Raw genomic sequence first — 15,785 nt, forward strand, 5'->3', positions numbered from 1 at the left:
ATATCTGCATACTCAGTTAACTTAACTTGATGTATATTTAAGAGGGATAGTCAGAGTGACTGTTCCTGAGTTCAAGGCAGCATTTGACAACTGTGTGGCACCAATCTGAGTAAAAAGTGAAACTCTCCATTAGCTGGAGTCACACCTTATGCAATAGATGACAATGGTTGCTGGGGACTAATCATCTCAAGTCCCAGACCATTGCTGAAAAGGTTTATCTGAACAATGTCTATCACAACACTATCTTCTTCATCAATAACCCTCCCCCACCACAAGATTAAAAGTGATATTTGCTGCTGATTTCACAAATAACGTATGAAAAGGAGCAAGCCATTCAGACCATCATGCCTGCTCCACCATTCAGTACAATCACGGCTGATCGGACATTTCAACGTCTTTTACATACAACAACAATAATGGAAAGGGTTATGGGGATAATCAGAAATAAATCCAATTTCTACCTTAAATGTGCTCAATGACTGAGCTTCCACTGTCCTCAGAGGTAGAGGTTCCAAAGATTTACAACCCTGTTTAAAGAAATTCCCCTTCATCCCAATCCTAAATGACTTCCCCTTATTTTAAAATTGTCACTCCTGGTGGTAAACTCCCCATCAAGGGAAACATCTGACCTGCATCTACCCTGTCAATTCCTTTAAATATTTTGTAAGTTTCAATGAGATCACCTCTCATTCTTCAAAACTTTAGAGAATATAGACCCAGTGTGTCCAATCTCCCTTCATCAGAAAGTCCTGCCAGAACAAGTCAGGTGAACCTTTTTGCACTCCCTCAATGGCAATAATACTCCTTCTGAGGTAAGGGGAACAAAACAGCACACACTACTCCAGACGTGGTTCAATTCCATTCGTAATTTTGCACATAAGGGGGCAATCCGCTGTAGGCCAGATATGGGCTTGGACTAATAACTGGCTGATGCCATTCACACTTGAAAAAGAGTAATTACTGTCCTGAACCCCAATCGTCAACTTCCAAAGCAGGTCATTACTTCTCAGTAACTGAACTCTCCCAGCCAAACAAATGTCTTGTCTAATAGAGTAGCCAAAGAATGGGTCACCTCCTGACTCCTCTAACCCTATCTACCAGCTACAAGGAACATATCGGGCGTGTATGGAATGCTCTCCCTTTTGCTTGAATTGGTGAAGCTGCATAACACTCAACATAACTGAAACCACTCAAGGTAGATCAGTCAGTCAATATGACTGGTACTTCATCAAATAATCTAATCATGTCATGGCTGCAGTGCACATTATACACAGGATGCATTACATGTCACAGTTTCCTTGACAGCACCAAGCATACAGGTCACCTCAGCTAAGGACAAGGATGGCAGGTGCACAGGATCACCACCTCCACATCACATACCATAATGTTTTGGACATGCATTCTGTTCCTTCAGCATTTGAGCCAAAATCCTATAAAGTACTGTGGGAACACTTGCACCATGACTTTCTTGAATCAACTAGGCATGAGCAGCAAATGCTGGCCACACTATTGATACCCACATCTCAAGAATTAATTTGAAAAGGGAGAGAAGGAATTTAGATGCTCATGTGCACAAATAACTAGAAGTTAATGAACAGGCATAAAAAGGCTGATGGAATGTTGGCCTTTAACTCAAGGGAGTTGGAATGCAAAAGTAAGAAGTGATGCTTCAGTTATACACAGCCTTGTTCTGATCCCATCTGGAATACGGAATTCAATTTTGGGTACCAAGCTGCTGGAAAGATATACTGACCTCAGATGAGGGTAAAGGGCAGATACAATGATTTATACTGGGATTTAAAGGATTAACTTAAAAAGCTATGTTGTTTTGATTAGTTTGCGTTTTACATTTATAAAATTGAATGATCCAAATGAAGTCTTTAAAATTATAAAAAGTGGTTTACAAAGGTAGACACAGAAACCATTTTCTCTAATGGGCAATGATGAGATGGTGGCATAATCTTAAAATGAAAACACCAGCATTAGCCAAAAGCTGAAGATTGAGCTGATAGTGAGGAACTAAGATGAAAAATGACAAGTGTTTCTGATTAAAAACTTGGTTTTTCCTAACATTGTTTTCTAGGACAGCAAACAGAATAACACAAATTGCACCTGGTTGAGAGTTCTACACTCAATCAACAGCTCCCTTACAAGTCAAAACTAAACAATTAATCACATAAAGGAAGCTCAGGCAGCTGGAGTATTTTGAAATTAAATGCAAATGTGGTTGCAAAATGATATACTTTGCTAATAGATATTAAGTTTTCCAACCTGTTGGCTGGTTGACACTTCCAAGTGATCCATTAGTTGTATCTGTTGAAAATAAATAGTACTTATTTTCCAGCAGTTTTTTTTTCAAAATCTAATTTTAAATATTACTGCAGTTTCTGTTTTGCATGCACATTAATTCCTGATATCTGCATTTGGGCAAATATGGTCAAGAATACGAAGCGATACTTGAGTATTTATTGCTCCAAGGTTAAGACGTTACTTCTTTTACCTCACACAACCACGTCTGCTAAACGCCTCCAAGTCAGTAACAACATTCACCATCATTAAATTTTACTACTTTCAGGCTCCAATTTTAAATTCTTTTAGAAAGAATGGGATCAGGGGAAGTGTAAACATAAATATTAATGACCATGGACCCTTCTATTTATATTTCATGAAGTACCACACATTAAATTAACTCAAATCTCATGCATAAATTCGAAGTTCAAACACATTTTAAATGACTAGCTTGGGAATTAACTCACAGCAGTATAAAAGCCATGGTTACAGTTTTTAAATATAATGCAACCATATGCAGCAAAGAATTTACAGGAGTAATGTGCTATAATTTTATCTTTCCTTTTAATTATATTGCACAAAGATGTGAGTTCACTCCATAATTGAAGAACTAACTACAATGACACATCCATGCCCCCTGCTTCCAAAGCTAAGTTACAACTCTTGAGGACGAAATACAATTCCCATGATGTGGATTGCTGTAGAAAAGCCTCGTTAGTCATTTATTTTCCTGCAGCCGGAGATCCACTGCACTGATGGGATTTAATTACTGCTGTGGAAGCCTACAACTACCGGAGGAGTTTGCTTTCTGATTTCAAGAGTACTATGAAGCCAATCTGACAAAGTAATTGTTTGAAATGCCAATTGTTGCAGTGAAGTGGAAACTGCTTTGCTGCAATTGCATAAATATCCTCCATCTTCTGCTTCCCAATCTCAAAACACAATATTTCACAAACATTTGACCTGGATATGATTTGTTTTATATTTATTTGATGTAGTTGTTCATTTCTACTTGAAGTTCTGCAAACCTTAAAATTAGCACACTGTACATACATTCAGTAATTAATTGCACAAAAAATTAATTACCTGCAACATCCGGTTGCTCCACTTTCTGTTTCTCCAGTAATTCTTTTTCTTTTTGCTCTTGAAGCTTCTTGGCTCTTTCAAGCCTGTGATTCAAAGAATTAGTTAATTCTGACTGCCAGTGGATCTACACTTCTGTCTTGACAACTAAACAATTCTCTTCCATAGTTATTGCAGGCTTCATATAAGGCTTAGCACAGTTTTTATTTACCTTGGCTAGTGAATTATATTTTTAGTTAAATGCACACAGGAATGGATGGATGGGGGTTAGCTACCCTCTGTCTGTAAAAGATGAACTTTGCCAAATAGCTGAACTGGGCAAATGGAATACCTCTGACATTACAGTACCTTTAGGAGATGTTATTCTTTAAAATCATATTCTTTGCAGCTCTCAGTGTTGGCTGAGTTGTCAATTTAAGCCCTTTTATTGCTCCTTCAGTGGTTTAAATAAGGTTTGTTTATTGACCCTGCATTGTTAGGAGGAAGGTCATGTGTTCTGGACAGTTTTTTCTTCTTCCTAGTAAATTTAAGGCTTTTTTTAAGCTGCAGAGTTAGTTTTAGAAGGGACATCAGATTGAAAGCAATGTCTCTCTCTCTCTCCTGGTTTTGGAATTCTGCTAGTTAGCTGAAAGCAAGGCTTCTTACTTTCCTGGAGTAAAGAATCTGTTGTTGGTGGCTTGACCAGATTCTCTCCCTGTTGTTCTGGAAGGCTGTTCTGACTTCAAACTGTACTGGGTGTATCCAGAGGGTAGAAGTTACAAGGCTGAGAAGTCAGGATTTTCAATTCTCCAACCAAAGGATTCAATTCTAGTATCTGTGAGCATTAGTCTATGCTGTGTTAAACCTGTGGAAGGATTGTGTGTGGGTTTTGTTTGATTGGAACATCTTAGATATATTTGTTTAGGGTTACACATTATTGTGATTATTTTGTTTTTGTTTGTAATTGATAAAAAGTTCATTGCTAATTTTCTTTCCACTCGTTAACTATATTCTTAAATAAACTTTGTTTGATAAAAGCTTCCCAGTGGGTCATTTGAATCATACACGAGGTGAAGCATATCATGCTTATCTTAGTCAAATTCAAGGTGCAAATCATATGATCCAGATGGGTTCCAAAAAACTTTGGAGTTTCTGACCTGGATCATAGCATACTACATAAATACCCAGTTTCATATATTAATTTTGCAGCACAAATACTGGCCTAAAGTGATCAGATTCAATTTGCAGCAAGATATATTGTTTGTCAATAATGTTTGGCCAGACATGGAAATCAGAAATGTGTAATGGTTATAGGGTATATTTCCTCAGTTTTGCGGTTCATTGTTTCCCAACATGATATACTATCACAGATCGCACGTGTAAATGTTTCAATTCAGAAGGAGCATGAGTTTGCCTGTGGAAGCTGAATTTATAATATGCACAAGTAGCTACAGTGCTTCTAAAATGTATCCAATGTACTTTATGAAAAATAATCCCTTTTTCATAACCAACACTAATCTAAATTTAATTTCTTTCTGGGAGGGTTCTGAGTAAAGCTGTCTAAACAGATAATACTTTACAGTAGTTAAGTTGTAGCAATTAAATGAAAATCCGATAGTATTAAATTCTTAAAAACTAACCAATGAATAGAAAACATTGAATAAACTGGCTGGCTTCAAGACCAAGATTGTGATTGCAGTAGAGAGGGTGCGGAGGAGATTCACCAGCATGTTGCCTGGGCTGGAGCATTTCAGCGATGAAGAGAGGTTGGCAAGGCTGAGGTTGTTTGCCTTAGAGCAGAAAAGGCGAAGGGAGGGACAACATTATCAGTGATATAGATAGAACGGAACTTTTCCCCTTAGTAGAGGGGGCAATAGCCAAGGAGTTTAGATTTAAGAACATAAGAACATAAGAAATAGGAGCAGAAGTAGGCCATCTGGCCCTTCGAGCCTGCCCCGCCATTCAATAAGATCATGGCTGATCTGTCGTGGCTCAGTTCCACTTTCCCGCCCTCTCCCCATAACCCTTAATCCCTTCTCTTATCAAAAACCCATCAACCCGCTTCTTAAAAATATTTAGCGAGGCAGCCTCCACCACTTCAACGGGCAGAGAATTCCAGAGATTCACCACCCTTTGAGTGAAGAAGTTCCTCCTCAACTCCGTTCTGAACCGCCCCCCCTTTATCTTGAGGCTGTGCCCCCTAGTCCTACTGTCTTTTTTGAGCGGGAAGAGTCTCTCCACCTCTATCCTATCCATCCCATTCATCATCTTATACGTCTCAATGAGATCTCCCCTCATTCTTCTAAACTCTAACGAGTACAAGCCTAGTTTATTCAGCCTCTCCTCATAGCTCAACCCCCTCAACTCCGGTATCAGCCTAGTAAACCTCCTCTGCACTCCCTCCAAGGCCAAAATATCCTTGCGCAGGTGCGGCGCCCAAAACTGCACACAGTACTCCAGCTGCGGCCTCACCAATGCCCTATACAGCTGCAGCAAGACCTCCCTACTTTTATATTCAATCCCCCTCGCTATGAAGGCCAGCATCCCATTCGCCTTCCTGACCACCTGCTGCACCTGCACGCTGGGTTTTTGCGACTCATGCACAAGGACCCCGAGGTCCCTCTGCACCGTCGCCTGCTGCAGTTTTTCGCCACGTAAGTAATAGTCCTTCCTACCATTCTTCCAAGAGATATAATGGGGATTCAAGAAAACTCTCTTTCACCCAGAAGGTAGTGGGAACCAGAAGCTGACTGTCTGTAAAAGGTGGTAGAGGTAGAAACCCTCAATATTTAAGCATTCAGATGAGCACTTGAAACGCCACAGCATACAAGACTATGGACTAAGTGTGGGGAAAATGGGATTAAAATAGACGGGTGCCTGACGGCTAGTGCAGACACAATGGGCCGAAGTACCTCTTTTTTTGTGCTGCAAAACTATGACTCGAGCAGCAGGCTCAGCTAAGTCAGATCACAAGCTGTAAAAAAATGGATGATAGATAACTCAGTGCAAATACTTCCACAATGAAATTGCTATATACCAAAACATTGTGCATTGCAAACTCACTTTAAAATGACTCATTTAGTTTACCATCGCTGCTGCTGGTATGCACTCATTTGTAAACTGAATACAATCAGCCTACAATAATAACGCAACAAATTCAGATAGTTAATCTGAATCATTTGACATGATGCTTTTCACATTCGGGGCAATTTAAGAACTCACTAATGAACAGCTATACGTAGCAATGCCTTGTAGGTTAAAAACAGCTATTTTGGACTTGGACATTAGAAAGAAATTCATACTTGCTTGCTACTGCTAGCTGAGAAGTTCTGCGTTGAAATTAAGTAGCACAGACATTCTCAAATCAAGTGAAAGAATTTTTCTGGAATGTAAGAGATTGACTTGTCAATCACAACAGAATGTAATGTGTAAGTGTTGCTAACTGAGAAGTTCCTTTTTGGCTAATGCTACAAATTTGCAGACAAAAAGACTGAGGGGAAAAAAAATTTTCATACAGCAATAAATTTCACATCTATGATCCAAAAACACAAGATAAAATGTTTGAAATCCCAGTGTAGCTAAATGACCACCTTTATGCGCATATGTAACTGTAACACACTCACAGCTTATTTGGCTCGTCTTCTGGCCAGAAGCAAGGCCAATCAGTGCTGATAAAGATAAGAGAAATGGGGCAAACAGGGCTTGCTCCCCCCCTTTAAAATGCTGTGAAATAAAACTCAAATAATCAACTCCTTGTGGTACAATCAGCTATTTAACCTTCTAGTTTTAAAGCAAGCTGCCTCCGCACATAATTTTAAATAAATAAAAAACAGGGTTGAATTAAGCCAAACAGAAATCAAAACCAAAGTTAACTAATTAAAAATAAGAAACAAAATACCTTCGAGCCAATGCTTCCTGAGCATCCATGGCAGCATTGCGACCCCTAAATGCTGGAGGAGTCCGACTACGACTTCTGCTTCTACTGAACTTGCGTTTTCTTTTTTCTCTGTAATATAAGTACTCATTTAGGATTTAATTTATTCAAATGGAAATTCATTGTCCTTATCTGATTTTTATAAACCACAATGATCTAAAACAATAAAAATGGAACAACTTTCATAATCACAATCTCCAACTATTCTTTATAGTTCACTTGTGTTTTACATTTCTGGATTTAATCAAATAATGCTTAACTAAACAGATGTGGAATTTTACTTAAAAAACTATGATGCCCAACCAAGTGATGAATTAGTATCCATTGACCATTACTTCTGAATACTTTCCCCAAGTAATCTTTCAAATTATTCATGTGCACTCAAATTTTAAGTAATTGTAGTTCAGGTTCTTTGGCTCGATTTTTCTTTCTACAACACCAGCAAGATTGATTAATAACTTGCCAATTTCTAACTCCAGTGCTCCCAGAAAATTTCAATGTATATTCTAAATGTCATTGTTTGTTTCTTTATGTTTTTGTTTATAAGAAATTACATTTTCTAATACAGGCAACTGAATGTGACATTTTTCTGGAGTTTGCATATTCGTTCTCCATGTCTATGTGGGTTTCCTTCAGGTACTCCAGTTTCCCACAGTCTGAAAGATGTGCTGGCTAGGTGCGTTGACCCGAAGAGGTGCCAGGGTGTGGCGACTAGGGGAAATTCACAGTAACTTCATTGTAATGTTAATGTAAGCTTTACTTGTGAATAATAAATAAACTTTAAATCTGTTGAATAAAACATGAGAGCGCGCTAGAAGTGTGAACAGGAAAAGGGTACCCCGGGTCCTGCAGGAGAAGCAAAGGGTTTCTGGATTTGGCAGTGGTGGAAAAAACAAGATCCTTATCAGGGAAGGGGCTCAGGAGGTCACAAAAGCAATTGACTTTTTTTGATCATTCAGGCTCTTCAATACCCCCCAAACCTGATCATAAACTCTTTTCTGGTACAGAAGGAACTATTTTCCATCCTCTGTTGGTTTTGTTTTTATGTTCTTGCCTTAAATGATTTACACACATATTTGACTTTTTTTTAAATATTTGGGATGAAAGGTTACAGGCAGAGAATGCAGTAAAAACACTAGCTATTAAGTGATAATGCTGACTTATATGGTCTTCAACAAATACATTTCTATCAGGAAACAAAAATGATCAAAAACAAGTTCATTTAAGTTGTAGAATTATGAAACAGGAGGTCAGCACTTGGGTCACTGTTCCCCTGCTGGTCCTTAGAAGGAGCCAACCAGTTAGTCTTTCTCATTCCCCACTGTCTACTAATTATTCCCCTTGAAATATTCATCCAATTCCTGTTAAAAAAATTATTATTGAATTTGCATCAAGGGGCAGGCACTTGAATTTCAGGGAATGCATTCCAGAACATAACTTGTGTGTAACATTTTCGCTCCTCATACTGCCTCTTCTATTTTGCCAATTATCTTAAATCTATGCCCTGTGATTAATGATCCCTCTGCCACTGTTTTGCTCATCCTTCCACGTAATTGAACTCTCTCGGCACTGACAGAAAATGAGTAAATCCTCCGCTGCATCCTTAGGAAGAACAGCAAGGCCTTCGAAAAGTCCAGTGCAAGAATGGGTCACAATAGACCAGTTGTGATCTAGCTAATGTGTTATAAAGTTTTAGTAGAATTTTTGGCTTCTGCACTCTATGGTTCAAAAATATAGTCAGGGATCCTGCAGACCTTTTAAAACTGCTTTCTCAACTTGCCCTGCCACTGCCTGAAACTGAAATGTTTCTCCTTACCCTAGCAAAAGTCCTACTGCTCTGAAGAGAAACCTAGTTTCTCTAGTCTGTAGAGACTAGACATTAGATGATTTAAGTCTTTCACTTCTTGCGCCTTTCTAGTAAATTTTTTCCATACCCTCTTCTCAGGCCTCTGCATTCTTTGTAAAGTGCATCTCACATCAAAACAATAACATTTAGTTTTGTCTCTTCCCATTCTTTCAACCAAACTAAAATCAATTCATATTTTCTCTGCATTAAATTTCATCCATCATGCTGGCCCATTTCACCAGTCTGTTTCTGCTGGAATCTGTTACTATCCTCCTTACATTTTAAAAACTAATTTAGAGGTTGTGGGCTGAGCCAGGATTTATTGTCCATCCTGGTTACCTTAGTTACTGTTCATGCATTAGTTAATCTCAGCCACTCCAACAACAGGAGGTAAAAAAAAAATCGCCCCATAGGTGCAGTTGATTAGGGAAGTAAATACCCATATTTCTCACTCCTGCCCACTAAACACACACTTTCACACAATGTGATACAGGATGAGGTTTAGCTGCAAATCAACATTTACTGAAAGAGCTCAAATTACAGGTAAGCATTTCCATCAAATACAAGCAAAATGCTGATTCACTCCATTATTGAAGTGCAGATTTTGACCAGAAAAGGCACGAGAAAATTTAATAAGAAAATATATTTTAAATAGGTTGGAAATTGTTTATACTACAGGGGGATAAAAAAAAGGACAATGAACTTACTTGCTTCGGCTTCTACTTCTGTGCATCCTGTGCCTCGATCGTGATCTTGAACGTGATTTTAGACGCCGTTTTTTCTCTCTGCTTCTTGAACGCCTACCCCGGCTCCTCGAGCGCCTGCCTCGGCTCCGAGACCTCCTGCCCCGACTCCGAGATCTCCTGCCCCTGCTCCGAGATCGCTTGCCCCTGCTCCGAGATCGCCTGCCCAGGCTGCGAGACCGCTTGTCCCGGCTCCTTGAATGCCTGTCCCAGCTTCTTGAGCGTTTGTCCCTGCTTTTTGACCGCCTGTCACGGCTCCGAGACCTCTTTTCTTTGCTTCGTGAACGTGACCTCTTCTTTTCCCGACTCCGGTGCCGCCTAACAGAAAACATTAGACACAATGTATACTCAGGTTTATATAGAAGAAAACCAGTCATTCACCTGAAAACCATCTTAACTGCATATTCCTGTGGAAACCATGCAACGGCAGCATTCAACTGAAAAATACAGCCATTATATTTAGAAGCTTTGAGAAGTGCCAAAATGGCTGGTTCCATATCAGGTAGATGCATTACTTTTCAACATCATATTCTAGAAATGAGGCAAAGACATTGTCCCAATCAGTAGACTAAGCAGACTGGAAATTTATCTGAACATTAAAATCACTAAAGCCAGTAATTCTTGCCTTTCTCTGGACCTTGATCTTGAATAACTTTGAGCTTTTGAAGGTTTCTTATCTTTCCGTTTTGGTCTATCTTCTCCATTTTCTGTTGAACTTAATCTTTCCCTTCCTTTGTCATGTTCTTTGTCACTTTGCTGATCAGAAGATTTTTGTTTTTTGGTGGCACTTTTCTCTTTTAAGTCCCGTCTTTGTTCCTGTTTTAAGAAGAAGTTGGTTCTTTCAGGAAAATAGTGCAACAAAAAGAGTTAGTATGGGTACTAAAATACAAAGATTTAATAGTGGGTTGTAAAAGCAATGACTCTTCGAATGTCTTAGAAGTGAAGCAACACGCTATCAACATTCAATGCTTTTTACAACACACCAAACCCAAGAAATAGAAATCATAAACTAATGTGTTACACCAATATATGTTCAAAGGGCTGAATGCACTGCTCCTGCTCCAAAGATACCAATAATTAACCACAATAATTATTCTGTATGCATGATTCATCATTGCACATGATCCACTGCCAACACAGAAAAGCTCTCCAGCTATACTTGAACTAAAATTAATTCATTCCAATCAAACATTACCTGACTCACACATTCCTGAAATTTCCAAATGACAGCTGCTTTACATGTAGTTAGACATTTAATAGCCACAATGCGGTCGCATCAATTAGCTACCAGTCCTGTTTATATGCAGTTTCACAGACCTTACATTTCAATTGCTCTGCACTGTTCAGATCCTCTCAAAAGGAGCCAGCTGCAGCAGATAAACAAAGTACCAAAAGATCTATTTCAATGCATACAGGTTACACTTTAAGGTCTGATCTAAACTCAAGTGCTGTACTTACCTTAAAAACTGTACCCGTCACTATAAATGTCTCTTCCCTCTGTCCAGCTCCTTACAAACTGGAAGACTCTGCAATTGCATCAACTATTCCCAAAGTAGTTTTAAATCTGCAAAGCCACTATAAATGGGTGTTCAGCTCAAACACTAAAACAAAACCAAGCTTGCAGAGCAAAATTGCAGAAGATTGACTAGATGCATCAGATGATAAAATGACTGCGTGAGAAGCCTGAAAGATAAGCAATCCTTTCATGTCCACAGTTTCATTTTTTCCAATTCAAATTGCAAAACATCTATCCTACATACAATAGCCCCCAAATTTAGAAATATCAACTAAACAGGAAGTACACTAACCATCAATGTTATACCTTTGTAACAACAATGTCAACTAAGCTATTTCTTCAATTAAACAAATTCAAACAGCTATATTTTTAGATGCTTAAATCCCACCAGCAACTTAGAAAGTGACTTAAAAGGATGTTGCATTTCCTAGTTTCATGCAACTATACATAGTATTTAAAATAATGCTGGTGACTAATTTAAGCAAACTACTAATGTCTTAGAAAATATTTCAGAATTCCGAATTATTTTGTGGTAGCCAATAATCACTGATAAGAATGTACTCTTGAAATAACTTCTGACTTTCCAAAAAAAAAATCAAGTACAAATCTGTGCTACATGCTTTTAAAAAATTTAACCTCATTTAAATTAAGATATTTAACAAAAAACTAACACTAATATTTTCTATGAATGTTATGTCCATCACATTTTATTCAAACATGAATATTATAAACTTCTAGCCATTCATGCACACTGCAAAATTATCTGACCTTCAACCTGATTTCAAAGTGGACATTCCTTATAATGGTGGCTCTCTATTCCACTACTCAAGGCATTTCAATCAAGTTCAGTCCACGCATGTACACACCTACCTCCTCTGGGGGAAGAGGGTGTGGGGTAGTGGCAAAATATATCCATGATTCAATGATACACCATTGCATATAGCTTTTAAGACACTGAAATGTGCAAATGTACTTCTAAAGATCTTGTTTATCCAGATCTCAACATCTTTACTGGCTACAAATTTGCTACACCTAAAGACCTAAAATAAGATTATAACAAACCTCTGAACTGAACCTGGTACCAGCAATGATGCCCAGAAAATATATGTTTTGGCATTTAAAGCAACAATGTCTGTAACGACATCAATTAGCATCAATGAAACAAAGTTCATTCTGGGCTACAGCCCAGCAAAATACATATGCAATAATTAGGAAGTCATTTACAAAGCAACATTATTACAGGTTGGTCAGTTCTTCAAATTAAATAAAATCAAATTGAAATATTTGGACATAACCTTATTCAATGTAGTTTGCAGGGAGGCATACTTCCCCCTCCCAAACCAAATTGAATTGAAAATTGACTACCACAAATAAAAGCAGATTTGCTGGGTGATTCTTTCAAGTACAAAGCAAATACAAGTGTGAATGGCTGATATTTACCTTTTCAGGAGGTAGACTTATATTTTTTGCTATTTGACTCTGCAGCGTCTTCCGCTCGCTGTGTCTCTTCGTGCATTAGCACGCTGAGTACGATTCATTATAGAAATGTTATCATGTGATCTACGTATACAAAGTAAACTTTCCAAACATAGAAAAATGCCAAAAATCTGTATTGATATCCTCCTAAATTGTAACGACTAAATATTAAAATATTTTTGGTCAATTTTTACCTATTTACTATATTGTTCTAATTAGAATTGGGAAGAAAAATATTTATAGTCACATGCTTAGGTAGGATATGGTACTTTGTCACGACAGCTAATGATTTACTTTTGTACACCAATTTTAGGTACTTACCATCCCTACTGTCAGTAATCAATAAAATAAATAGTCAGCAGCATTATATATAGTTCTTAAATTATTGATATGCTACAGAAAGTGTTAATTACCTCTTTGCTTCTGCTGCGACTTTGTCTGGGTTTCCGGCTTTCACTTTCTGGAAAATGAAAAACTGCTACATGAACATGTGACAAACTCAGTTGCAAAGAAAATAATGAGTGTTCATTATAAAAGATAATTTTAGAATTAGAGCTTCTTTATCCATGCAGTGCAATTAAAAATGCCAAAATGGTCAAGGTCAAAAGGAACTGGTAACAATTTCATTAACTTTCATCAATTTAGAAAAGATTAACAAGCAGCAGAGGTTTGTAAGATAAAACATTTTGAAATGATTTAACTTTGCAGCTGTGCAAAGACAGTCATGAAATTCTCAGAATAGAAACATTACATCAAAAGCAGCAGTAATGCAGGGTAGATGGCTGATCTCAAATGACATTCTGGTACCTGGGCCTAAACCTCAAATGTGACATGAATTGCTTGACTATATCCTTAACCGTTATCCAACACTAGTGAATAAATTGTAGTGCACAACTAGAACTGATCAGTTGCTTTTACAAAGGCAGTTACACATACATATTAGCAGGATGCCATTTGGCCCTTCGAACATTCATTAAGGGCACTGCCAATCAGATTATGGTCTCAACTTCACATTCTGCCTCCTTCCAAATCCCATGACGCCTCTGTTAGTCAAGAATCTATTTACCTCCACATAAAAATATTAATTGGCTGCCTCCACTGCATGTATACACATCCGAGGTAAAGCATTTATTTGGAAGGGAAGCTCTTCACTTCCAAATTTTTTATAGAAGTACAATATTATTTCTCATCACTCATGCACTACGCAAATTATACAAAATATCTACATCAGCATTTTTGAAATGCCATTTTATTCAGGATTCTTACTTTCACAAATACCAAAAAGAACTACAAATGCAAAAATAGTTTAGCATAAATTGCTGCTTTTCATTTACTATATAAACAATTGTTCTTTTAAAATTGATGCAGGCGCATGTTTTATTAGTGTTTATCGAAAACACTCTACAGTGTTATCAAAACTCAAGATTGTAGCAGCTCAAATTTGTGGTACATCAGAAGTTCAATGAGCCCCACCATGTAGTAGAATTCACAATCTCCTGATCTTGGGCAACTTATTAGGGCAAGGGAAAAATGAACTGCTTTTGTGCCTGTATTGCGAGGATGCCAAGTCAATCCATGCTACTTTTGTGCAACTCCAATGCCATGCGACATGTTGATACGCTTAGAAATCCAGGAAGAAATCAGATACCCTGTCAAAAAATGCCCCATGGCCACTTAGGAAGAAATAATAGTGTTAAAACAGTAAACTCTCAAACTGTAATAATTGTTTTCTTATTTACAACTTGAGAGTGTAATACCAACACATCAAAGGTTTAGAATCTTATATATCATTAAGCACAATGTACATACCAGACTTCCGTTTCTTCTCCCTAGATCTTGACCTTGATCTAGACAGTTTCTTCTCCCTAGATCTTGACCTAGACCGTTTCTTCCCCCTCGATCTTGACCTAGACCGTTTCTTCTCCCTAGATCTTGACCTAGACCGCTTCTTCTCCCTAGATCTTGACCTAGACCGCTTCTTCTCCTTAGATCTTGATCTAGACCATTTCTTTTCCCTAGATCTTGATCTTGACATAGAAGGTTTCTTCTCCCGAGATCTCGATCTCGACGAAGACTGTTTCTTCTCCCGAGATCTTGATCTTGAACCAGAACGTTTCTTCTCCCTGGATCTTGATCTTGAGCCAGAACGTTTCTTCTCCCTGGATCTTGATCTTGTCTCAGACCTTTCCTTCTCCCTAGATCTTGATCTCGACCTAGATCGTGACTGTGAAGAATGGTTCTTGTAGCTTTTTGGAGATTTAGATGATGCTGATCTCTCACTTTTCTTCTCTGCATCAGAAGCAGATTTTTTCAAAATTGAATCATCCTGTTCAGTGTCACTTGCCTGTTGATAGATTTTAAAAGTTGTGTTTAGATTGATATTAACTTTAAATTAACAAAATGAGTTCTTGCTCTCAGCTGTATCTCCTCCTAAAGCTAGTGTTCCTTTTACAGGGGTATAGTTCACCATAAGCACTCCCTGATTCTTTTGTCCAATTGGCCACTGTTCAAACAAGAGCCTTAACAGGGTGAGTAAACTATCTTACCATGTTGGTTGTTGGAGGAGTTTCAGTTGACAATATTGCAAAACCTAGTCACATCCCCTAATCTTTATCTGGTGTGCATACATTGGATAACAAACTAGGCACAGAAAATCTGGCTGATATCCCTGCTGCAATACTGGCATCAAATGCCATGTTACAACAATAACAGCACTTCAAAAGTACTTAATTGGCTGTACAATCTGTGGTATATAAAATGCTATGGGATATACATTCCAAATGCAAGTCATTCTTTCTGATTTCCTATGTTTATTTCAGATTTTTGTTTGGCTGGGAAGGATAAGTTGAAATAAACAAATTCCCCTTGTTTCTCAACTACATATTCTTGAAGTCTCCTTGGGCTTCACTGATCTAGAGA

At 38.0% G+C, this 15,785-nt stretch overlaps 1 protein-coding gene across 2 annotated transcripts in view; it reads right to left on the reverse strand.

Moving 5' to 3' along the window:
* Positions 1-15,785, reverse strand: part of rsrc2 (arginine/serine-rich coiled-coil 2) — a 29,339-nt gene that overhangs the window by 8,470 nt on the left and 5,084 nt on the right. The window contains exons 2-8 of one of the 2 annotated variants that reach the window (XM_080208345.1): positions 14,676-15,210; positions 13,280-13,326; positions 10,500-10,690; positions 9,839-10,192; positions 7,250-7,357; positions 3,376-3,458; positions 2,272-2,313 (exon numbers count right to left, since the gene is read on the reverse strand). In XM_080208345.1, the coding sequence (XP_080064471.1) occupies positions 2,272-2,313; positions 3,376-3,458; positions 7,250-7,357; positions 9,839-10,192; positions 10,500-10,690; positions 13,280-13,326; positions 14,676-15,210 (1,360 nt within the window). The remainder of the gene's footprint in view (positions 1-2,271; positions 2,314-3,375; positions 3,459-7,249; positions 7,358-9,838; positions 10,193-10,499; positions 10,691-13,279; positions 13,327-14,675; positions 15,211-15,785) is intronic. The other variant, XM_080208346.1, reaches the window with a different exon arrangement.

Source organism: Carcharhinus amblyrhynchos, chromosome 20, assembly GCF_965287045.1.
Source record: "Carcharhinus amblyrhynchos chromosome 20, sCarAmb.v2.hapA, whole genome shotgun sequence".
Lineage (NCBI taxonomy): Eukaryota > Metazoa > Chordata > Chondrichthyes > Carcharhiniformes > Carcharhinidae > Carcharhinus > Carcharhinus amblyrhynchos.